The 26,842-nt window shown below is 38.0% G+C and overlaps 1 protein-coding gene across 12 annotated transcripts in view; it reads right to left on the reverse strand.

Moving 5' to 3' along the window:
* AHI1 (Abelson helper integration site 1) overlaps positions 1-26,842 on the reverse strand; it is a 220,893-nt gene that overhangs the window by 157,298 nt on the left and 36,753 nt on the right. For all 12 annotated transcript variants that reach the window (XR_012378584.1, XR_012378585.1, XR_012378587.1 and 9 more), the window contains 5 exons: positions 18,102-18,197; positions 12,049-12,234; positions 10,796-10,948; positions 7,410-7,542; positions 3,146-3,269 (listed from right to left, as the gene is read on the reverse strand). Coding sequence is in view for 7 of the 12 variants with exons in the window: in XM_073893965.1 (XP_073750066.1) it covers positions 3,146-3,269; positions 7,410-7,542; positions 10,796-10,948; positions 12,049-12,234; positions 18,102-18,197 (692 nt within the window). In the remaining 5 variants the exon portion in view is untranslated. The remainder of the gene's footprint in view (positions 1-3,145; positions 3,270-7,409; positions 7,543-10,795; positions 10,949-12,048; positions 12,235-18,101; positions 18,198-26,842) is intronic.

Genomic DNA, 26,842 nt, shown 5'->3' on the forward strand with positions numbered 1-26,842 from the left:
AGGATGCTGGGTCAATGAGAAATGTGCCTGTTAGGCCATGCTATATGGAGCTGGAACATTTTCAAAAGGGCTGTGGGAATCAAAGACTTGAAAATCAGGGCATTATGAAAAAGCGTTGTGGAAAGATGGAAGAATAAGAGACTGAGCAGTGGGAAAGTTTAGCACCAACAGTTTAAGCAAGAGACAGACAGCAAGGGCCTGAATGAAGGTAACAGCAGTGAGGATAGAAAGGGTGTGACCGAATGGTGAGGCTTTTAGGAAGGCGAACTGACAGACTACGGTACTGCTTGGATATGGGAAGGAACGGTGGGAAGAAAAAAAGAAATGAGTGTTACTCTGGGTTCCTGGCTTGGGAGACAGGGTGGATGCCATTAAAAAATCCACAAGAGGACTAAAAGAGAAAAGCAGTTTGGTGGTATCAGCACGTCTGGTTTTGGATGTGAGGTGCCACTGGCAGTCTAGACAGAATAACAGAAAGTGAAACTCAGAAAAAAAGTGGGAGTCCGCCTATAGAAGTGAGATTCAAAGCTGGCGAAGGTGAGAGAGACCAGGATGAGCACAGCAAACCAGGGAAGATGCTCAAGTAGGAGGATTCTGGGAATGAACATCTAGAGAGAATAGACAGAGGAAGAGGGAGGAGAGACAGGGAAAAAGAACTGGCCAGAGTCATAAAAAGCAAACAGAAGAGGCTGTTAATGAAACCATTAGTTGGAAATATTTTAAAACTGGTCAATAATTACTGCAGTGCAAGCAAACAGGGTAAGGACCCAAACTGGCCACTGGATCTGAAAATCAGCAAGAAACTGCTGACCTCTTAAAGAAGGCAGATCTAGCAGGGTAGGTGTAAGAGCCAGATTCACTGGGTTGAGCTGAAGACAACATGTGCGGAACGTTCTTGATGTTGTAGAAAGAAAAATAATGTGGTAATCTGGAAAGCAGGAAGAACCGAGGAAAATATTTCTTAAGACGAGGAGAACTGAGCATATTTTTAAGATGAGAGGACAAAATCAAAAGAAAGGAAGATACTGAAGAGAGAAGAGAGGTAGGAAACAGAATTGCAGATTGAAGGACTGAGATTAAAAGCACATGTCAAAGAGTGGCCGGAAAGGTGTCTTTACCCATACGTCTTTGTTAAGAGCAGCGGACAGAGATAAAGATGGGTACATTTATAGATATTGGGTGGGAAACCAGAGGGAGATACAGGAAGTTCACGTCTGACATAATTTCACTGTAAGTTGAAGGCAGTCAGCTAATGAAAGCGGGAAGATCTGACTCAGTGTAGAGAACCTGAAGTGCCCTAAGGCTTGGATGTGCTGCCAGAGGAATAAGAAAAGATAGCTGCATAATAAAGCTAAGGAAAACGCTTGCTTGGCTGAGATGAGAGCTCAGGTGATTTTAAGACTTACAAATCCAGTCAGGCCTTTGCAAGGTTATGAATTTTTCTCTAGTACAACTGGGCATCCGACAAAATGGCTTTGTTTAGAGAACAAACAGACCAGAGGGTTTTTTTTTTTTTTTTAAAGATTTTATTTATTTATTTGACAGAGAGAGACAACGAGAGAGAGAACACAAGCAGGGGGAGTGGGAGAGGGAGAAGCAGGCCTCCCGCTGAGCAGGGAGCCCAATGCGGGGCTCGATCCCAGGACCTCGAGATCATGACCTGAGCCGAAGGCAGACGCTTAACCGACTGAACCACCCAGGCACCCCCAGAGCAGAGGTTCTGAAGGATCCTATTAAGAGAGACTAACAGCAGGTGCCCAGCTACACAGGGAAGGAAATCAAGTCTCACCAATTACCATCTTTTGCATTTAAATACTAAACAGTAATGATAACATCTTAATCAATTAGACATTTTATATTAAAAAGGAAGCTGATAAGATTAATAGAAAGGACTCAGACACTAGAGGTGTCTGTTAAAAAAGCAGGAAGCAGAAGTAAATAAGAGGACATCCCAAACTGCTCTAAATATCAGCTTCCTGGTGTACAGAGATCAAAAAAGATTTATGTGTATCCACCTACATTTGTTGGAATGAAATTAAATGACATATATAATACATATATAACATAAAGCATCTTGAAAAACTGCCTAATAATACATTTAGAATGCACTCAAGGTAGAACAAGCAGCTAAAACAGTATCAAGGAAATTTTACAAAGTAGCTTTAAAAAATTTTATTATGATACTTACTAAGTTGGAAAGGGTTAAATTATTTTATAACTGACATTCTGAAAAATGCAAATACTGACAATCTATAAAACTCTTAAAACATAAGGTACATATTCACTTAACAGGTAGGTAGTACTCCCTGCTTTTCAAAGTCTGCATTACACCACTTAGCATTTACCTAAGACCTACGTCAGTACCTGTTTTCACTAACCAGAAGAAATCTGAAGAGGATTTTTGCTTTAATGAGAAAAGGAGAAAGGCAAAAATTGAGTTCAGCACTTGTTCTGCCATGAGCCCTTACAGAGGGAGCGTGCAGCCCCAGCAGCAGGGCGGGGGGCACTATACCCAGCAGCTCCACGTCAAGCTGCCACAGCTCTGAATTCTGTCTACCAACATCTGTACTTTATCTCAATTTATTTTGTGCATCCCTTAGAGCAAGATGTTCCCAAGGTATCAGAAAACTCCAAGAGGGGTTATTTTTGGGGTCTGAGAATGCTCAAAAAATTTTCCATATAAATTAAGTTATTCTTCCCCTTATGCCATTTCGTCTTAGGCAAGGTTTCTGTTCCTTGTGGTCTATGATGCACTGTGCATCACTGAGGCCTGGCCCCTGCCCACAGCTAACAGAGAAGACAGAAGTCCTACCATTAAAAGCTTATATTCTAGGAAAAAATATCAACTGTTTACCTATGTCAAACAGTGTACAGTATTAATCAGTGTACATAATGATCATTTAAGGACACTGAGAACTAGAAGCTTTACGTATTACATAAATAAAATATATTTAATAAAAACATCTTTAGGAAAAAGTTTTCCCACTACTACTGATCTAATCAGTCTGTATGATGCATCTCTATGACAGTCCCTTGATAAGGAAAATATTACTGAAGCATAAGAAGAGTTATATCACTCTATAGTCTCTTTGCTTTCCTTGATGGCAAACAACATACACAGTAAGTACTTCTCGAGTATACTAACCTGGCAGTGCCATCAGATGATGCGGTAAGGATACAGCGATCATCATCTGACCAGCAAAGATCATAAATGATATTGAGGTGGCCACACAATTCTCTCATGAAACGCCCAGAAGGAATTTCGTATACTAAAGAAAATATTAAAAAATTAGTAGGTTTCCAGCCAGAGTCCTTAATCCAGTAATATACAAATATATAGCTTAAAATAATTTGCACACAGTCTCTAAGAATATTATCACCAAAGATTATTTTCAGCATAAAAAAAATCTCAAAGTCTATTTAAAAATAGTTTTTCATTTCCTTCAGACACAAGAATTCACACTATTATCAAATTTTATAATATGCTACAATTACTCTCATCTCTTCAAAGCAATTTTCCTAATAATCTTTGACAATCAATTTATTAATCAAGTAACAAATAACATTTATTTTATTTTTTTAAAGATTTTATTTATTTATTTGACAGGGAGAGAGAGCTAGTGAGAGAGAGCACAAGCGGGGAGCGGCAGGCAGAGGGAGAGGGAGAAGCAGACTTTCCGCTGAGCAGGGAGCCCAACGCAGGGCTCGATCCCAGGACCCTGGGATCATGACCTGAACCAAAGGCAGACGCTTAACCGTCTGAGCCACCCAGGTGCCCCAATAAATAGGATTTAAATTGCAATTCACTTCAAAGATTCTATAATTTGGGCTTTCATGAATAAGATATTACTTTACCCGAAAATCAATTAAATTCCAACCAAAATTTTAACTATTTAAAGAAGAAATTTAAACTGTGCTGTTAGAAAAGAATTTAAAAAAAAAGATATTATTTATTTACTTGAGAGAGCGAGAGTGAGCGCCAGCTGGAGGAAAGGGCAAAGGGAGAGGGAGAAGCAGACTCCCTGCTGAGCAGGGAGCCCAGTGCAGTCAGGACCCTGGGATCATGACCTGATCATGAAGATGCAGCTGAGCCCCTCAGGCACCCCTTGTTAGAAAAAAATTCTAATGCTAAAATGATATGAGAATTAACAGAGACCCAATCTGATAAACAAGGCACTGCAGTATTGCTATAAGTTAGGTTCACAATGAAATCTTCTAAGATAGTGACTTAATTCAGAACAACAAAGTCTGCAAGTCTCTACTTCCACCTAGTGGTAAAACCGAATGCCCTTTAAAATACTAAGCAGTACAGAAGTACTTATGGAATAGCAAAGAAGGACTTCAGAATATCTGCTCCCACAGATCCGTACCTCTGAAACAAATAATACATTATATGTTAAAAAAAAAAAAAAAAGAAGATAGGAGGGGAAGAATGAAGGGGGGGAATCGGAGGGGGAGATGAACCATGAGAGACGATGCACTCTGAAAAACAAACCGAGGGTTCTAGAGGGCAGGGGGGTGGGGGGATGGGTTAGCCTGGTGATGGGTATTGAGGAGGGCACGTTCTGCAGGGAGCACTGGGTGTTATACGCAAACAATGAATAACAGAACACTACATCAAAAACTAATGATGTAATGTATGGTGATTAACATAACATAATAATAATAAAAAAGAAAATTCCAGGCGAAAAAAAAATAAAAGTCCTTCCTATTAAAAAAAAAAAAAAGAATATCTGCTCCCTGATAAAAGCAATGAGAACACTGCAAAAATTATCCAAATTAATTTTTCAGAACTCTAGAAATTAAACAAAGGCTTGCAACAATCTGAGGAGCATTTATTCCAGAAAAACAGCTTAATCTTGGTAAGAACATGAACTTTGTGGTATTTTAACTTGCCATGTTCCCATTCCACTCTCCCAAGCTCCCTCGTAGCTTTAGAAACCAACAGCCTCACAACTTAAAGCCGGCTGCCTAGCAGCCATGGGATGGGCCAGAAGGCGTAAGAAGCTCCCCCAAAGCCCCATCCCCCATACTTACCACTATTACGACAGTCTGGCAGTTCCCTAAAAGGCTCTATTCTCAGGGCTTGGTTTACTTGACTTGGCTCAGAGCATGCTGTGTGTGAAGAGCCCTAACCCCAAGGTGCATGCTGAAATAATCAGTGGCACAACTATATGAGGCAGTGATACCAAGGCTAAGGAGAGGCTGAGCAAAAAACATAAAAGGAAAAAACTGGGAATGAGATGTCCAGAGGGGACTTTGAAAAGATCCAACAAATTCCTGGGAACCTAGCAGGACATATGTATGTGAACAAAAGACCAGAGGCCCTCTCTCACTCTCACTGACCTGAAAGTGCAGGCTAAGGCAGAGTTGCAGATTACCGGCCGTGAGGTGTTAAGAGCACATCCCAACACACACACAGATCTGCTTGGTAAAGGCTGGGCGATCTACTCACTCAAGGCATTTAAAAATCTCTACCATAGCTGACCACCAAGCTAAGTGAGCAGAGACTTCAGCAACAACAAATCCTGGGTGGATAGGTGCAGAGGAGGGGGAAGGAGAGGAATCCGATTTCCAGACCTGCCACACACGTTAATATAGAGACATGAAGAAACCAAAACAGTCACGTAGAGCCGTACACAGGAAACCAGGCAGTCCACAGAATGCCCAGAAGGGAACCAAGATGCTGTTCTAGACAAAGACTTTAAATCCACTCTTACAAATATGTTAAAAGATATAAAGGAAACCATGTCTAAAGAAATAAGGTGTGAGAATAATTTCTCGCCAAAAAATAGTATCAGTAAAGACACAGAAATTAGTAAAAAAAAAAAAAAAGAATGAATAAAAATTCTAGAGTTAAAAAGTACAATAATGGAAATAAACAATTCACTAGAGGGGCTCACTAACAGATCTGAACTGGCAGAAGACTCAACTTAAAGACAGGTCATTTGAGATTATGCCATCTGAGGAACAGAAAGAAAAAGAATGAAGAAAACTGAATTAAAGCTGCAGGGACCTGTGGGACACCACCAAGTGTACAGAGAGATGATGAGAGTCTCAGAAGAGAAAAAACAGAAAGGAGAACAATCTGAGGAAACAAAGACTGAAAATTTCCTGATTTTGTGAAAAACAGTAATCTACACATCCAACAAGCTAAATGAATTCCAAGCAGACACATCATAGCCCAACAATTAGAAACCAAAGCCAAAAATTCTTCCTCTGTGTTTTGAGACTTAAGTATTAAGTATGTCTAAATTCATATAGCATTTTGAACAAGATTTCTTTCAGCATAAAATAACACATATTTATCACTGAAATGCTAAAAATATAAATTAGAATGAAAATAATTCTCTCACTAGCCAAAAGAAAGAAATCACTATTAATACTATGAATCTTTTTTCCTCCATGCATAGGTTTTGGTGAATTTTTAAAATAGCATGGCTGTAATCAAACTACACAAATTTTGTGTTTTTTAAAGCTAACATCATTTCATGAGGAGGAATATTTATTTAATATATGCTAACCAAGCCAATTATGAGTCCTTGCTGAAAAGAGTAATTCACCTGAAATAAACTGTGTGAGGCTGAGGGAAGTTTAATACCACCTAGTGCGCCTGGGCGGCTCAGTTGTTGGGTGTCTGTCTTCGGATCGGGTCACGATCCCAGCGTCCTAGGACCGAGTCCCGCATCGGGCTCCCTGCTCAGCAGGAAGCCTACTTCTCCCTCTCCCACTCCCCCTGCTTGTGTTCTCTCTCTCGCTGTCTCTCTGTCAAATAAATAAATAAAATCTTAAAAAAAAAAAATACCGCTTAGGGCAGATGCCCACAAGGAGCAGGCTACTTCCTGCTGAGGAAGCTGACACAAGAAATAAGGGCAAGTATTTAATGCCCCTCAGTCTAGAAGAGCAGATAATGCTCACTTAAAGCTACAGAAATTTTTCTTTTTAAGTTTTCTTACTTTTTTAAAGGCAATTTGAAAGTGGGTTTGGGCCTCCCTGCTGCCTTGCTGCCATAAGGAGGAGTGGTTCGCTAGGTGCTCCTGAGCTAGCTGTCACTGTTCTAGTGCATAAGGAATTTGAGGGCTTTCATAATTTAAATTACTACTGCTATCAACTGACCACAGTGGGCTAGAACGCCTCATGAGATTTATTAATCCCTTCATGTTTCTAAATTTCTATATTTAAAATAGAAAATACTTACAAAAATCCTCTTACATGTTTTAAAAATAAACTTACCATCCTTCATTTGATTATTCTCATTCTCCTTTTGAACATATATTTTACAGAAAACTGTAAAATTATTATTAAAAAACTGGGGGTTACTCAAATTAATATTTCAATGAGTTTTAAAAACCAAACAATGTCTTCCACATAGACTTCAATCACATTAAACAGACAGAATTATTACTCACAGATAATTGGATATCCATCCCGGCTGGCACAGGCTGTTGCTAATATTCTTCCATTATGAGAGAAAGCAAGACAAAAACATCCTCTTTCTCCTGCATTTAGTGAGAAGAGGTGTTTGTTTGGGATACGGCAAGCCTAAAAAAGATATATTTAACAAAAATAAAGAAACATTAAAATATGAAGGCTAGTTGTAAATTCAATTACTGCAGTGGTAGAGCTTTTTTTTTTTTTTTTAAGTCCCTTTACTGTGATGCAAAGAAAGAGGAAAGTAAACAGAATGATGGAAAGCTATAGTAAATTATTTTATTTCCTAAAGAGGGAATCAGGTCTCCATAAAATAAAGTCAATTTATAGTCCATGTCTAACTGTACTTAATTCACCTAAAATATGAATAGAAAATGTCATTATCTGGTACTCTAAACCTGTCACTATTGCGTGTGTGTGCGTGTGTGTATATATATGGACTCTGAAAAACAAACTGAGGGTTCTAGAGGGGAGGAGGGTGGAGGGATGGGTTAGCCTGGTGATGGGTATTAAGGAGGGCACGTTCTGTGTGGAGCACTGGGTGTTATGCACAAACAATGAATCATGGAACACTACATCAAGAACTAATGATGTAATGTATGGTGATTAACATAACAATAAAAATTTAAAAAAAAAGATTCAGCAGCATTATTAGCAGGAAACCTTGTAAGCAGCTACTGGGATGGTGAAATACTCAATAGACAGTTATTATTATTATTATATAATATCAACAAGGTATGGGACACCATGCTACCCATCTTTTCCCTTCATTTTCCACCCTGATGACTGAGAAAAGGAAGAGGGAAAGAAAAAGAGGAGAAAAACTGAAGGAAAAGTCAGGTTTTTACAAGCACTTGCCACTGCTCCTAGAGCAGGAGGCGCATGCAAAAAAACTCTGCCTCACCACCTCAGCTAAAATCAGTGAAGCCACCACCACTTTCTCTATATGCCCAGGGTTTGACACTGTATTCAGAACAGGCACTCAATGAACATTTAATAATAAAGGTCCTCAACACCTTGGACTCTTTCCCTTTCTTTACTATTTTGTCAGTCATTAAATTGTGCTTGTTCATCCTATCTTTGTCTTGCATTCATCTCTTATTTTTCATTTTTACTATCATTATCCCAAGGTTAGATCCTTTTCATCTCACTACTAATAACTACAGCTACTCTCTCGTCAGTTTCTCTCATCCTGATGTATCCTACCTCAAGATCTCCAACATGCCACTGCCAGTATTAACTTGTTCTAAAATCCGACTGTTATCACACTCCCCTCCTACCCAGACGCTCCATTATTTCTCACAACCCACACAATTATTAGGCTACCATTAAAGATACTCCACAATGTGGGCCCAATCAATCATACCACTTTATCTCTTACACAAACTGGTTTCCAGTCAGCCAAATTTTTGAGTGCCTGATGAATACAACAGGTCCATTCTCATGTATTTACAATTTGGCCCCATATGAAATACCCTTGCCTGTCCCTCTTCTCCTACCCCTAACTTGGCCACCTTTAAAGTCTATCAACCTGTAGGATGAACCTTTCTTCCCAACCTGTGGAATGAAGGTGAACTTCAGTTCACCTTCTTCATGTCTGCAGTTCTCAAACTGTTTTAATTTCAGGATGGCTTTACAGTCTTAAAAGAATTTTGAGGACCCCAAAAAACTTTTATGTGGATATAACCATAGATACTTATATTAGAAATTACAACTGAGAAATTTAAAAAAACATTCCTTAATTCATTAAAAAAAAAACAGCAAACCTATTAAATGTTAACATAAAGACATTAGTCTTTTTATGAAAGATAACTACATAAAATAGAATTGTTCCACACTTGTGAAAATCTCTTTAATATCTGGCTTAATAAAAGATAGCCAGATTTTCATAATTGCTTCTGCAGTCACTCTCTTGTGATATCACATATCACTTAGCCTCTGGAAAACTCTAGTGCATACTTGAGAGAATGAAAGTGAAAAAGACAAAGTAAATCATTATGAAATGAGAATCATTATGATTCATTACAAAAATTAGTTGACTCTGCAGACACCCTGAAAGGGTCTCAGGACTTCCAACAGTTCCCAAATCACACTTTGAGAACTGCTAATCTGTGGAATTATTTTTAGGCCTGTCTTTCCTCAAGGCTTCTCTGCAGTATACCTAACAGCGAACAACACTGTAACTGCTTCCTTCTTCCCCAAATGATGTGGAAGATCCCCCAAGGGCACAGTCTAAGTGTTATTCTCTACATGTTATTATGTTCAAAGTACTTAAAAATGATTTTAAGATATATCTGTAAAATTGGCCTCAAAAAGGTCATATGTGATGCAAAATAATGTAAAAAGGTCTAAGAAAATTATTATTATTATGTATATACTGAATGTTTGGATAAATTAAGATTTTGCATAAACTGCATCTGGCAATGGCTCAGATGTACAAAATGAGCCACTCTACTCTTTGTGGAAATAAGTAAGAGATTTGCAAAACTCTTATCAGCAATGCTTCTTGCTACTGCAAAATATGCTAACCAGGAAGGAAAACATTAGTAAAAGCTTAAATACTCCTCAACTTGTGACAGAAAACCATACATGTATATTATTTTCATCAAAATGTGATTCATTGTGAAGAAGCTGGGGACTGAAAAAAAAATCTCATGAATCCATTAGAAAGATCCATTTTTAAATAAAATCCATTTTACTAAGAAAACCCATTAAGAGATTAACCTCTGAAAACATCAAAAATCTGTTTTTTTATTGCTATCCTAGATTGAATTGTGTGTCCCCCAAAATTCATATGTTGAAGCCCTAACTCCAGTACCTCAGAATGTAACAATATTTGGAGGTAAAAATCTTTAAAGAGCTTTGTTTTTTTAGGGTGGTGTCCTAATCTAATAAGATTTGCTGTCCTTGTAAGAGGAAGAGACACCAAGGATCTATAGGCACAGAGAAGAGACCCTGAAGAGGAGCAAGATGGCAGCCATCTGCCAGCCATCTGCCAGCCAAGGAGAAAGGCCTCAGAGTAAACCAACCCTGCTAAACCTTAACCCTGGGACTTCAGCCTCCAGAACTATGAAGGAGTAAGCTTGTTATTTAAGCCACCCAGTCTGCGGTATTTCTTTCTGGCAGCTCCAGCCAACTGATAAAACTAACCCAAGTCCCCAAACAAAGAACACAAGATAGTGCTTTTATGCGATACACACTCTACTATTAATTATCAAGTAAATTAATGGAAAGACAAGACTGTGGTTAAAAGCAAGGATAATCTGAAAGTTTCAAGTAGCAAGTTAATTACCCTCAGAGCTGTTGGAGCTTTAAAATAAATAAGGGTATCTCTAAATGAATTGAGAATAATCAAGCACTTTACCTGCCCAGGTAGTCGTTTCCACTTCACCACTTCTTTGGAATCTTCTAGTCCAGGTTCTGCGTCGACTGAACTGGTCTCATTGTGTCGTTCACAATGCACTGGTTTACCTTTTTCCTCCTGAAGAGCCACCACAGAACGGTAAGATGGCTTTATCTAAATGTGTATAGAAGATGAGAAAATGTAAATATCAAGTTAACCTTTTTCTAGCATATAGGGTTTTTAAAATACTGAAACAAACAACGTGGAAATGTTTTCAAAATGTAACCCAGAAAAGCATTCTACTTTTATGTACATTATTCTAAATAAGATAAAAGGTGCTTGGTCTATAACCAAAAAGCCTTAAAAGTTGGGAGGGAAAAAACAGAACTCCAATGGTTACATGGAATGGTTTTAATAACTCTATCCCTTTGTTTCTGCCTCTTCACTAATACCTACCAGATGTTATGTCACAGCTCTGATAGACTATGGTATCCCTCGCTTTAATATGACAAAACTGGTATCATAAAGACCTAAAGTTTTTAAATCTTCCTTTTCTAAAAAGAGATTTAACTCCATTCAAATTAATGCAAACCAATGCTGTAGTCACACTAATAACATCACTTACAGAATATGCAACTGTCCTGAAATATCTTATTGTCTAAAACAAAAGTTTCGTTTAAGAACCAATTCTTTGCTAAAATCATTCACAGTGTTAATCTGTGGAAAACAGTAGTAGAAACATTATTTACTGATTATTTGAATAATATTGTGGAAAGTGTGCCTGTAAATCATAGTACTGCAAATGCCTGGGCCAAATGTAGCTTGCTGTTTTTCCCAGTAAAGTTTTATTGGAACACATCCACACTCATCTGTTTAGCATTGCCTACATACATCTATGTAGCCACATTCTCGCTACAAAGGCAAAGCTGAGTAGTTGCAACAAAAACTGTATGGTCTACAAAGCCTAAAATATTAACTACTCTTGGGCTTTACGGAAAATATTTGTCAACACTTACTTTACATCATTCTTTAATCTTTAATTTTTAAAAGCCAATAATATTTTTAAAAAATTCTCCTAACACCAAAACTTATATTTAGTAATTAATATTCACTTAAGTATCTTTTACATATTAGCTAGTATAGGCCTAATACATAATTGTTGAAAGTACTTTTATATCCTAGAAACTATTAAAATAATTTAGAGACCTTATCTTTTTAGAAATGAAAAACGTCACCATTTAATTTCAGTAACAGAGAATGTGCTATTAACTTACACATTCTGGAACTTTCAATCCTCTTACAGTTACGTATAATGTTGATGGATAACGATTTCTTGGATATTTTGACCACCATTCAAAAACCTCAACAACATTTAATTGGGATCGGGGCTTAGTAGGTGGGTAATACAGCTGCAAACGAAGTTTTGAATTGATGTTTACATTTCCATTGGCTCCGAGAAGCTTAAAATAAGAATTCCAAAAAAATGTTATTTTCACTGAAAATAAATACATCCAGTAAAGCAACAGTACATAGTCAAAAACTCATTTTAAAAAGATTAATATGGCATGCTGAAATTCCTAAGATATATAAAGCAAAGAACACTGACACAGTTGGTTAAACACAATTCCAGATCCTTTTGACAAAAGGTAACCCAAATTACTTTTTAAATATTTTCCTGATAGCTGCTTGGCCTGTACAAGTTCAGGCTGTTGGTAAAGCATTTACATTACTGTGTCAGATGTTACTTGGCACAAAGGAGGTAATCAAGACACCTTTATTTGAAACAACAGTGATAAAGTTAAAATGCATAATATTTAAACATAGAAAGAAATTTTCCATTTGTTTAGTATCAGTATTTTTAATGAACATTTTCTAAAAATTTTTTTGAGAGAGCACATGCACAGGAGAGGGGAGGGAAGACAGAGTGCACATGCGTGCGCACAAGTGGGGGGGTGGCGCAGAGAGAGAATCTTAAGCAGAATCCACACCCAACGCAGAGCCCAACATGGGGCTCAATCTCAGGACCCTGAGATCATGACCTGAGCCAAAATCAGGAGTCTGTTGTTTGATTGAGCTGCCCAGGCGCTCCTTTAATGGTAATATTTTAATGTTTTAATTTTTAAAAAGTCAAAATCATTTTCAAAAGGTAATTAACATAAACTCATTCAAGGCATTCATTACCTTTAAAAATGTTTTAGTCTACCTTCTTAAAAAAGGCTATTCAATAAAAAAACCTAAAACAACTTATATTTAAGCTAAATAAATGGAGATGCTTATGAGAAAAATAAAAATCTCATTAACTCAAAATAGGTCCCCTTTCACTAGACTATAACTCTAAGTAGAAAATGTCATGTTAACCTTTGTGTCCTCTACAAATTAGGAGGAGACAATTGGGGGCTTTTGCAGCAGTTGAGGCAGAACATGAAGGTGACAGCTTAGGAGAACAAGGACTGAATGCAGGGAATATATTCAGTAGCTGTTACTGATCAACTTGGAAAGGGAAAGAAGGGAAGATTTAGGAAAGACTCTAAGGCAGTGCTGTCCAATAAAATTTTCTGTGATGATGCGAGCATTTTATACTTGTGGTACCCAGTACAAGATACACTAGTTGCATACGGTTATCGAGCACTTGAAGTGTGACTAGTGCAACTGTGGAACTCAATCTTTAATTATAATTTTAATTAATTAATTTGAATTCAAATAGCCACACATGATTTGTGGCTACCAAAATGAACAGTGCAACTCTAAGGCTCTAAATGTGGAAGACTGGGCTGATGGCAATGCTATCAACTCAAGTAGCAGATACAGAAGGGATAAAGGATTTAGGTAGGATGCTAAAGTCTGGGATATTTATAGGTCATCCAAGTTGAAATATCTGAAATCTGAGACAGAGGCAAGAAAAGTGGTCTAAGAAAAATGGAATAAAGCTGAAACCATGAGTAGGACTGATATGAGAGAGGTAAGTGGAACACCATGAAGGAAACTGAAGGAATGGTACAGGGCAAAGTAGGAAAGGATGGTGTCAAGAAAACCCACGCATCAGAGGTTCAAGAGAGGGATGTATTAAACACACACACGGGTGTGATAAAAGAATAAATGAAAAATGTTCACTCACTAAGGTGGCAAATAGAAGTCACTGATGATTTGTTTGGAGATACTTTCACAGCTGAAACAAAATCCAGATTGCAGTGTGTTCAGGAAGGAGGCATCAATAAACAGAACTGGCAAAAATGTAGCCCATTTCATCCCTAGCCTTCTAAGGAAGGATGTAAAGTCAATGGAGGTCATAAGCTTTGTTTTTTTTTTTCATTTTTAAATCATTTTACTGTTTATACCATGATCACATTAAAATTGGCAGAACTCCCATGACAGACAGGACAGAACCCTGTCATGCAAGGAAAAATAGCGAAGGTTTCAGAAAGCTTGAGAGAAGTACCAGGGTTCCAGAGGACGGCCGCAGAGATCCCAGACAACAGTGCCACAGGGCTGGAGCAGGAGGGAACACAGGCTGCTGCAGCAGCTGTTGGCCCGAGGCCACTGCTGTTTCCAAGGGGGACTGCCTAATACGCTTGGTAAGCAGATTACTTGAACAGATGCACATGGAGCAGGGTACTGCTTCTGCTGAATAAATTCTACAGGTTCCTGGACAGGGTCTACAAATCTCATGTGATAAATGGTTGCTGAATTAGGATTTTGCAAAGGAAGTCCAAAACCATAACCAACATCCAGGTTATGATATACAGGGATAAAGAACAGTTTCAAAAGAGTAATAGAAGTGTTCAGTAATTAAATATTAAGCCCTCGAGACTTCCTTCATAAATCCTACTTCTATCTGCCTAAAGCTTATCATAAGAGAATATTATTATGAGATATTATTCCCCCCTTCTAAATCATACTTTCTATAGGTTGTTTTAATACTCACCAGGCAATCTAGTTTACACAAGTATGATGCTTAGCATGACTAAATGATGAAGATCAGCCAAGATCCTGTCATTATGGTTACAATTATATAATGTAGAATGTGGCTAAATAAAGCTTTATTATTTTATAATATAATAGTAATATATATGTGCTAAATGAATTAAAAGTGTCTCTAGCTGAAATTAAGATAAAGTCTCATTTATATCTGGGTACGGTCCTTTGGGATTTATTTGGATCACTACAGTAACTACAATTATCTAGGACATTCCTGGAACCAATGGTATAGGTATTAACACACTTAAATTTTATTTTGAGTCATGCTACTTTCTTAAAGATTTTATTTATTTATTTATTTGAGAAAGCATAAGCAGAGAGGAGAGGCAGAGGGAGCAGGAGAAGTAGGTTCCCTGCTGAGCACGGAGCTTGATGCAGGACTCCATCCCAGGACCCTGGGATCATGACCTGAGCTGAAGGCAGACGCTTAACGACTGAGCCACCCAGGTGCCCCCATGCTATGTTCAAAGATAGATTTTTTCTAGTCCATACATTTTTTATTCTCTCAACAGACATTCACTGAACACTTCCCCTGTGCCACTAATATGCTGGGAGCTGGTAATAATTAAAAAAGAGAGAGTTTCAAGAGAGTGATATAACAAATGCAAAGAGATCTGGTAAAATAAGGACTAAAATATGTTCAACAAATTTGCCAAAAAGAAGTCACCAGTGACTTTGGAAAACTTACAATCTATGAAGGTGATACAGAAATGTTACAACAGAGGAAGTAGACAGAATACTTACCCTTTGTGGCGGGGGTAGGGGGGTAGAGATGGGAGAATTTCTGATTTGCCATTTCTGCCAATGGCATAAAATGGATAAATAAAAGTCTATATACACTTAAAGGTAAAGATGCTATTAGACATTGTTTTCCAAGTGCAGTTTGTAGTTATTATTGCAGTTTTTCACAAATCTTAGCATTTTTTTTTAGTTGTAGTTTTGTTTTTAAGATTTTACTTTTTTATTTGACAAAGAGAGACAGAGCAAGAGAGGGAACACAAGCAGGGGGAGTGGGAGAGGGAGAAGCAGGCTCCCTGCAGAGCAGAGAGTCCAATGTGGGGCTCCATCCCAGGACCCTGGGATCATGACCTGAGTCAAAGGCAGATGCTTAACGACTGAGCCACCCAGGCACCCCAAATCTTAGCATTTTTAAAAGGAACAAAAGTGTTTTCTAATAAGACCACAAAATGACAGCATTTGCTATATGAAAGCAATCTTTTTTTGGCTTTTGCTTTTTTTTTTTTCTCAAAAGCAGTATGAAGGGGATACAAAAAAGTTATAACAGGTTACAAAAGGGTGATTTTTAGAAGCTATACTGGACCAAGGGATTCCTAAGTCCACTCTAATTACTTCCTCCCACAGCCAATCTGGCTTCCTTTCAGCAGTCAGACTGCAGCTATTTTTTTTTTTAAGATTTATTTATTTTATTTTCAGAGAGATAGTGCAGGCGAGCAGAAGCAGAGTAGGGGGGGGGGGGAGAGAAAATCCCAAGCAGTCTCCATGCTCAGAGTCCCACACAGGGCTGGATCTCATGACCCCTGAGATCATGACTTGAGATGAAACCAAGAAGAGGCCGCTTAACCAACTGAACCATGCAGGTGTCCCAGACTGCACCTCTTCTAAAGCATCTCTCTAAACCCCAATGTGAATTAAGTGCCTTACTTGGGTTTTCACAGCACCCACTCTATAGCACATAATCATGTAACGTGTTTATACAGAAATTGAACTGGAGGGCAAGGACAATGTCTAATTTATCTCTGAATGCTCTGTATTTGGCAGAGTGCCTGGCATTTCATAGACACTTAATAAGTATTGTTGAATGGATGGATACACAAACAGAAAAGTTTTATAAATTGTACAAAATAGGTTAATTCAAGACTTTTTTTTTTAAGATTTTATTTATTCACTTGAGACACAGAGATACAGAGAAGGAGAGAGAGAGCATGAGCAGGGAGAGAGGCAGAGGGAGAGGGAGAAGCAGGCTCCCTGCTGAGCCAGGAGCCTGATGTGGGGCTCCATCTCAGCGATCATGACCTGAGCCGAAGGCAGACACTTAACCATCTGAGCCACCCAGGTGCCCCAATTCAAGACTTTTTATAACTCATTTATATCTGAGGCCAGAAATAAAGGATACCAGAAATAAAAAATTAAAATGTTCCCTTTTGTAAAAATCAACCTATCACATCTTTCATCTCTGCTGAAACACTCTAGTTAAAGACACCATCATTTCCTACCAAGATTACTGTAAGAATTTTCAACCATAATCTTCCACTATATATATATGTTCACCCTCTCTAATTCATTCTCCACCAAGCAAAGTCATCTTTCTAAAACCTAAATCAGACTATTCTACCCTTTTGTTTAAAATCCTATAATGGCTTCCCATTGTTTTTTAGAATTCTATTTTGACTTCCTGTTGTTATAATGGCTTCAAAGACTAATGCAAAGATCATTGCATGATCAAGACCCTGTCTACTCAGCAATCTCTTCAGACACCATTTCCCCCCTCAGTCTCTGTCCTCCAATCCCAGTGGCCTTTTGGTTATTTGAGTGTATCTCACTCCTTCCAACATCATGTCTTTGCAAATATGATACCCTCTATCTACCCATAACTCTCTCTCTTCCCCCCTGCTACCATCTACCTAATACTCAGGTTCAACGCCTCTTCCTTAGGAAATCTTTCCCTGACCTCCACACAGTATTTACAAAAATTTCAATAAATGATAAATTGTATAAACAATTGTTTTATATTTGCTTTCCTAAACAAAAGTTAAAATATGAAGTAAACAAGGTTAAGGAGTTTATTTTCTCGTTTACTGACGTGAACCACTGCTGGCACACAGAAAGGGTTTAATAGGTATCTTTTTTTTAAATAAATTATTATTTTTTTAAGATTTTATTTATTTATTTGACAGAGAGAGAGAGACAGTGAGAGGGAATACCAGCAGGGGGAGTGGGAGAGGGAGAAGCAGGCTTCCCGCGGAGCAGGGAGCCTGATGCGGGGCTCCATCCCAGAACCGTAGGACCATGACATGAGCCGAAAGCAGACGCTTAACGACTGAGCCACCCAGGAACCCCTAATAAGTATCTTTTAAGTGGAATAAATGATGGCAGGTTCTTGTGTATCCTTTTCAATACTACATACTGAGAACCAAATAGTGTATCTGGCACACACTAGACACTCAACAGATATTTAAGAATCTGAGTATCACTTTAGCTTGCATTAACAATTCTTCACAACTGCAATCTTAGATCATAATTCCTTAAATAAAACCAAACAGACTTGGGGAAAATGTAGCCAATCAGATTTGAAAATTATTTTTAAAGCGTTTCAAATGGGTGGAAAACATACCTTGAGAAATGCCCAAGCGATTTTCCGAAAGCCACATTCTTGGTTTTGAACTTCAGAATTATTCCTAATTTCATCCATGCTTAAGAAATCAAGAATCTGTAAATAAGTATAAAAAATTACTTCACAGAACACTAGCCACCCTAAAATTTAATATTTTCTAGTAACATATTATTGAAATTAAAAACGTAAGTTGTACACTTAAAAGGTGTTTTCTTCACCAGGAAGAAAAGCATTTCTTACTTCATTCACCTTTAAGTTAACTCATCCTGTTAGTGAGGGTCCATTTTTGACCACTTTTTTATCAATAAATTATTTATTAAGATTTACTTCATGTCAAAGACCAAGTATTAATTACCTCAAATATAGTCTAGGCACAAATATACCAGTCATAGAATTCTTAACAATTTTTGTTTTAATGTATGAGTGCAGACTTCAAATGATTGTTTAAAAAACTCATGATCTTGTATCTGGGTCCTTCCTTACAACACCTTTCTGAAGTTGGGAATTTTCTCTTTGGATATATGCGGTCATTGGGCTTCTCAAGAGGATTTCCTTCATATTTCCATCCCATCTGGATGTTAAAACTCACGGAATTTGGAACAAACCTCCCACAGACACTACCTGTATTCTATAAGTATACTTATAGACTAAAAGAGACTATCACTTTTTCCTTACTGGTGCTTCTCAAAAGCTGAGCTAACAAATCTTTATAGATAGCTTAAAAAATAATACGGACTCCATTCATCCCTCTTCTTTTATACTTAAATCTGTCTTTAGATACAACAGATGCTCAGTGAAAAAACACTAACAAGAAAAATATATAACAAAGTAAAAACAACTTGTAATCCAGATCCATAGATGGTCAACATTAACATATGGTTTATACTATACCTAAACCTTTTTCTGTGCATTCCTAAATATATGTATGTTACTACAAATCCAATGCTATTTTGCAAACTATTTTTATATACCACATAGTGAATATTTCTTCAAGCCAATACATACATATGTATTTCATCATGTTAATGTCTGCCTAATATAGTTTGGTATTACAAATACCATAAATTTAATAAGAACTCTTATTTATATAACCAAATCTCTTCCTGACTGAAGAGATTTGTCTCCCTAAAATTTTTACTGTTAAAGTGTTTATTCTTACACACACGTCTTTGTGTTTTTGTAATTTTTTCCTTAGTAGAAATGCTAAGTGGAATAATGATTTTAAAGACTTCTGATAGATACCAAGTTGTCCTTAATAAACCCTTAAAAGTTGAAATCAAAAGTAGTTTTGTAGACAACAACATGTCATGTTAAAACTTAAGAAGCAACTGCCACTCTGGAAAACAGTATGCAAGTTCCTTAAAAAGTTAAAAATAGAACTACCCAGGCGCCTGGGTGGCTCAGTTGGTTAAGCGACTGCCTTCGGCTCAGGTCATGATCCTGGAGTCCCGGGATCGAGTCCCGCATCGGGCTTCCTGCTCAGCGGGGAATCTGCTTCTCCCTCTGGCCCTCCCCCCTCTCATGTGCTCTCTCTCTCTCTCATTCTCACTCTCTCAAAATAAATAAATAAATCTTTAAAAAAATAAAAATAAAAATAGAACTACCCTATGACCCAGTAATTGCACTACTAGGTACTTATCCAAAGAATACAAAAACACTAATTCGAAGGAGCACATGTACCCCAATATTTATAGCAGCACTATCAAAAATAGCCAAATTATGAAAAAAGCCTAAATGTCCGTTGACTGATGAATAAAGATGATGTGGGGTGTGTTATGTATGTGTATGTAAATACACACACACACACACACACACACACACACAAATACAATGGAATATTACTCAGCCATCAAAAAGAACGAAACCTTGCCATTTGCAACAATATGGATGGAACTAGAGTGTATTATGCTAAGTGAAATAAGTCAGTCAGAGAAAGACAAATACCATATGATTTCACTCATGTGGAATTTAAGAAACAAAAGAGATGAACATAGGGGAAGAGGAGGAAAAATAGGATAAAAATAGAGAGGGAGGCAAACCATAAGAGACTCTTTAACTATAGAGAGCAAACTGAGGGTTGCTGGAGGGGAGGTGGGTGAGGGGATGGACTAAGCGGGTGATGGACATTAAGGGGGGGCACTTGTTGGGATGAACACTGGGTGTTATATGTAAGCAATGAATCACTAAATTCTACTCTTGAAACTAAAAACAAAACAACGACCCCCAAAAACCTTAAGAAGCAACCAAAAAGTCATAATCCAACAATCTTTCTTAAATCTACGAATATTACTAAAATGAATTTGAAGGAACATTATACCTAAGGACAAATTTCTATGACAAAGAAAAAGTTCCTTGATATACAAGTTACATTACTCTTTAAAAAATCACAGCTCTGTATAAATCATACAACATAATCACAGATGTAAATGGTGGAATAGTCACATCACGTACACAGATCATCTGAAAGTTAAAGATCATAAAAACAATTGCACATCATCAGTCATTGGCGTTGGTCATGCCCTGCTGTTCCAATGCTAATCCCCATCTTGCTTAAACTGAGAGGTTTCTCCACTTCCCTTTGCTTATAGAGAGATGACGAAGTAGAAAATAGAAATGTGTATTTCAGGTTCAAACCATCTTGAAATACAAATTACCTACACTTAAAATTGGAGTAACTTTGAGGGGAAGGAACAAGATGGCAGAGGAATAGGAGACCTAAATTTCATCTGGTCCCAGGAATTTAGCTAGATAGGGATCAAACCATTCTGAACACCTAGGAACTCAACGGGAGATCGAAGAAAAGAATAGCAGCAACTCTCTGAAGAGAAAAGCGACCACTTTCTGGAAGCAGGGACCCAACAAGCAGCAGATCGGGGAGACTCCCCTTCCTGCCCTGGGGGAGGGGGGAATCTGCTGGGTTTGGAGACTCCAAATGGGGTCGTGTGCCACAGATAGAAATGCTCGGTCACAGGCTGGGTGAGCACAGAGAGCGGCTGGAGACCGGGGAGACGGGAGTGACTGACTGCTTTTCTCTGGGGCTCACTGAGGAGCGGGGCCCTGAGTTCTCAGCTCCTCCGGGGCGGAGATTGGGAGGCCGCTACTTTCACTCTCATCCTCCAAAGCTGTACGGAAAGCCTGCAGGGAACAAAAGCTTCCGAGAGCAAACCTGAGCAGATTACTTAGCCCGGCCCTGGCAAGGGCGGGGCAATTCCCCCTCCGGCAAAGACATTTGGGAACCACAGCAACAGGCCTCTCCCCCAGAAGATCAGCAAGAACAGCCAGCAAGCCAAGACCAAGTTTACGCATCAATGAGACCGCAGAACTCCAGCGCTAGGGGAATACTGCACAGAGAATTCATGGCTTTTTCCCCGTGATTCTTTAGACTTTAAAAATTAATTTTTAAAAATTTTTTTTGAATTTTTCTTTTTCCCTTTTTCAGCCAACATCTTATCAATCCCCTTTTTAAAAATCTTTTTTATTTTTCATTTTTAGAGTCATAATCTATCCCTTCATAGTAGTTAACCTTATTTTTGATATATATATAAGTTCTCTCTTTCAAATTTTGGGATACAGTTTCTTCTAACAGACCAAAATATACCCTAAATCTCTAGTGTATGGCTTTGTTCTAGTCTCCTGCCTGATCACATTCTCTGCCTTTTTTTAAAAATTTTTCTTCTTTCTTTTTTCAACCAACTTATCAATTCCTTTTATAAAATCTTTTATAGTTTTCATCTTTATAATCATATTCTAGCCCTTCATCATATTAACCCTTATTTTTGTACAGATATAAGCTTTCCTTTCTTTAAAATTTTGGGAGGCAGTTTCTTCTAACAGACCAAAATACGCTTGAAATCTAGTGTGTGGCACTGACTGATTCACTAGCCTGACCATATTTGATCATATTCTTTTTTTTTTTTTTTAATCTTTTTCTTTCTTTCCCTTTCTTTTCCCTGGTTTCAGGTCTCTTCTGATTTGTTTAGTGTATATTTTTCTGGGGTCGCTGTTACCCTGTTACCATTTTGTTCTCTCATTCATCTATTCTCCAATGGACAAAATGACAGAAGGCAAAAATCACCTCAAAAAAAAGAACAAGAGGCAGTACCGACCGCCAGGGACCTAATCAATATGGACATTAGTAAGATGTCGGAACTAGAGTTCAGAATGACGATTATGAAGGTACTAGCTGGCCTTGAAAAAAGCATGGAAGAGATCAGAGAAACCCTTTCTGGAGAAATAAAAGAACTAAAATCTAACTGAGTTGAAATCAAAAAGGCTATTAATGAGGTGCAATCAAAAATGGAGGCTCTAGCTGCTAGGATAAATGAGCAGAAGAGAGAATTAGTGATATAGAAGATGAAATGATGGAAAATAAAGAAGCTGAGAAAGAGATAAACAACTACTGGCTCATGAGGGCAGACTTCAAGAGATAAGTGATACCATAACACAAAACAATATTAGAATAATTGGGATCCCAGAAGAAGAAGAAAGAGAGAGAGGGGCAGAAGGTATATTGGAGCAAATTATAGCAGAGAACTACCCTAATTTGGGGAAGGAAACAGGCATCAAAATCCAGAAGGCACAGAGAGCCCCCCTCAAAATCAATAAAAATAGGTCAACACCCTGACATCTAATAGTAAAACTTACGAGTCTCAGAGACAAAGAGAAAATCCTGAAAGCAGCTCGGGACAAGAGATCTGTAACCTACAATGGTAGAAATATTAGATTGACAAGAGACCTATCCACAGAGACATGGCAGGTCAGAAACGACTGGCATCATATATTCAGAGCACTAAATGAGAAAAATATGCTGCCAAGAATACTATGTCCAGCTAGGTTGTCATTGAAAATAAAAGGAGAGATAAAAAGCTTTCAGGACAAACAAAACTAAAGGAATTTGCAAACACGAAACCAGCCCTACAGGAAATGTTGAAAGGGGTCCTCTAAACAAAGAGAGAGCCTAAAAGTGATATAGACCAGAAAGGAAGACAGACAATATACAGTAACAGTCACCCTACAGGCAATATAATGGCACTAAATTCATATCTTTCAATAGTTACCCTGAATGTAAATGGGCTAAATGCCCCAAAAGACACAGGGTATCAGACTGGATAAAAAAACAAGACCCATCGATATGCTGTCTGCAAGAGACTCATTTTAGACCCAGACACTTCCAGACTGAAAGTGAAGGGGTAGAAAACCATTTAGCATGCTAATGGACACCAAAAGAAAGCTGGAGTGGCAATTCTTATATCAGACAAATTAGATTTTAAACCAAGGACTATAATAAGAGATGAGGAAGGACACTATATCATACTTAAAGGGTCTATCCAAAGAGAAGATCTAACAATTGTAAATATCTATGCCCCTGACATGGGAGCAACCAATTATATAAGGTAATTAACAACAAAAGCAAACAAACACATCGACAACAATACAATAATAGTAGGGGACTTTAACACCCCCCCCCACTGAAATGGACCTATCATCTAAGCAAAAGATCAACAAGGAAATAAAGACTTTAAATGACACATTGGACCAAATGAACTTCAAAGATATATTCAGAACATTCTATCCCAAACCAACAGAATACACATTCTTCTCTAGTGCCCATGGAACATTCTCCAGAATAGATCACATCCTAGGTCACAACTCAGGTCTCAACTGCTACCAAAAGATTGGGATCATTCCCTGCGTATTTTCGGACCACACTGCTTTGAAACTAGAACTCAATCACAAGAGGAAAGTCAGAAAGAACTCAAATACATGGAGGCTAAAGAGCATCCTACTAAAGAATGAATAGGTCAAGAGGAAATTAGAGAAGAATTAAAAAAATTCATGGAAACCAATGAAAATGAAAACACAACTGTTCAAAATCTTTTGGGCGCAGCAAATGCAGTCCTAAGAGGAAAGTATATAGCAATTCAAGCCTTTCTCAAGAAACAAGAAAGGTCTCAAATACACAACCTACACCTAAAGGAGCTGGAGAAAGAACAGCAAATAAAGCCTAAACCCAGCAGGAGAAGAGAAATAATAAAGATCAGAGCAGAAATCAATGAAATAGAAACCAAAAGAACAGGAGAACAGATCAACGAAACTAGGAGCTGGTTCTTTGAAAGAATTAACAAGATTGATAAACCCCTGGCCAGACTTATCAAAAAGAAAAGAGAAAGGAACCAAATCAACAAAATCATGAATGAAAAGAGGAGTGATCACGACCAACACCAAAGAAACACAAACAATAAGAACATATTATGAGCAACTCTATGCCAGCAAATTAGATAACCTGGAAGAAATGGATGCATTCCTAGAGATGTATCAACTACCAAAACTGAACCAGGGAGAAATAGGAAACCTGAACAGACCTATAACCACTAAGGAAATTGAAGCAGTCATCAAAAATCTCCCAAGAAACAAAAGGCCAGGGCCAGATGGCTTCCCAGGGGAATTCTACCAAACATTTCAAGAAGAATTAATACCTATTCTTCTGAAACTGTTCCAAAAAATAGAAATGGAAGGGAAACTTCCAAACTCGTTTTATGAGGCCACCATTACCTTGATCCCAAAACCAGACAAAGACTCCATCAAAAAGGAGAATTTCAGACCAATATCCCTGATGAGCATGGATGCAAAAATTCTCACCAAAATACTAGCCAATAGGATCCAACAGAACATTAAAAGGATTATTCACCAAGATCAAGTGGGATTTATTCCTGGGCTGCAAGGTTGGTTCAACATCCACAAATCAATCAATACATCAATACATACATTAATACATACATAATACAATACATTAATAAAAGAAAGAACAAGAACCATATGACCCTCTCAAGAGTGCAGAAAAAGCATTTGACAAAGTACAGCATGCTTTCTTGATCAAAACTCTTCAGAGTATAGGGATAGAGGATACATACCTCAGTATCATAAAAGCCATCTATGAAAAACCCACAGCGAATATCATTCTCAATGGGGAAAAACTGAGAGCTTTCCCCCTAAGGTCAGGAACGTGGCAGGGATGTTCACTATCACCACTGCTATTCAACATAGTATTAGAAGTCCTAGCCACAGCAATCAGACAACAAAAAGAAATCAAAGGCATCCAAATAGGCAAAGAAGAAGTCAAACTCTTATTCTTTGCAGATGATATGATACTCTAAGTGGAAAACCCAAAAAACTCCACCCCAAAACTGCTAGAACTCATACAGGAATTCAGTAGAGTGGCAGGATATAAAATCAATGCACAGAAATCAGTGGCATTCCTATACACAAACAACAAGACAGAAAAAAGAAATTAAGGAGTTGATCCCATTTACAATTACACCCAAAACCATAAGATGCCTAGGAATAAATCTAACCAAAGAGGCAAAGAATCTGTACTCAGAAAACTATAGAAAACTCATGAAAGAAATAGAGGAAGACACAAAGAAATGGAAAAACGTTCCATGCTCATGGTTTGGAAGAACAAACATTGTGAAGATGTCAATGCTACCTAGAGCAATCTACACATTTAAAGCAATCCCTATCAAAATACCATCATCTTTTTCCAAAGAAATGGAACAAATAATCCTAAAATTTGTATGGAACCAGAAAAGACCCCGAATAGCCAGAGGAATGTTGAAAAAGAAGAGCAACGCTGGCGGCATCACAAGTCCGGACTTCAAGCTCTATTACAAAGCTGTCATCATCAAGACAGTATGGTACGGGCACAAAAACAGACACATAGATCAATGGAACAGAATCGAGAGCCCAGAAATGGATCCTCAACTCTATGGTCAACTAATCTTCAACAAAGCAGGAAAGAATGTCCAATGGAAAAAAGACAGTCTCTTCAACAAAGGGTGTTGGGAAAATTGGACAACCACATGCAGAAGAATGAAACTGGACCATTTCCTTACATCACACACAAAAATTGACTCCAAATGGATGAAAGACCTCAATGTGAGCCAGGAGTCCATCAAAATCCTAAAGGAGAATACAGGTAGCAACCTCTTCAACCTCAGCCACAGCAACTTCTTCCTAGAAACATCACCAAAGGCAAGGGAAGCAAGGGCAAAAATGAACTATTGGGACTTCCTCAAGATAAAAAGCTTTTGCACAGCAAAGGAAACAGTCAACAAAACCAAAAGACAACCGACAGAATGGGAGAAGATATTTGCAAATGACATACCAGATAAAGGGCTAGTGTCCAAAATCTAAAGAACTGATCAAATTCAACACCCAAAGAACAAATAATCCAATCAAGAAATGGGCAGAAGACATGAACAGACATTTTTCCAAAAAAGACATACAAATGGCCAACAGACACAGGAAAAAGTCAACATCGCTCGGCATCAGGGAAATCCAAATCAAAACCTCAAGATACCACCTCACACCAATCAGAATGGCTGAAATTAACAAGTCAGAAAACGACAGATGTTGGCAAGGTTGCGGAGAAAGGGGAACCCTCCTACACTGTTGGTGGGAATGCGAGCTGGTGCAGCCACTCTGGAAAACAGTATGGAGGTTCCTCAAAAAGTTGAAAATAGAGCTGCCCTACGATCCAGCAATTGCACTACTGGGTATTTACCCCAAAGATACAAATGTAGTTATCCGAAGGGATATGTGCACCCTGATATTCATAGCAGCAATGTCCACAACAGTCAAAGTATGGAAAGAGCTAAGATGTCCATCGACAGATGAATGGATAAAGAAGAAGTGATACACACACACACACACACACACACACACACACACACACACACACA

This window comes from Callorhinus ursinus, unplaced genomic scaffold (assembly GCF_003265705.2).
Source record: "Callorhinus ursinus isolate GAN/ISIS: 27379988/994484 unplaced genomic scaffold, GSC_fseal_2.0 scaffold6, whole genome shotgun sequence".
Classification (NCBI taxonomy): domain Eukaryota; kingdom Metazoa; phylum Chordata; class Mammalia; order Carnivora; family Otariidae; genus Callorhinus; species Callorhinus ursinus.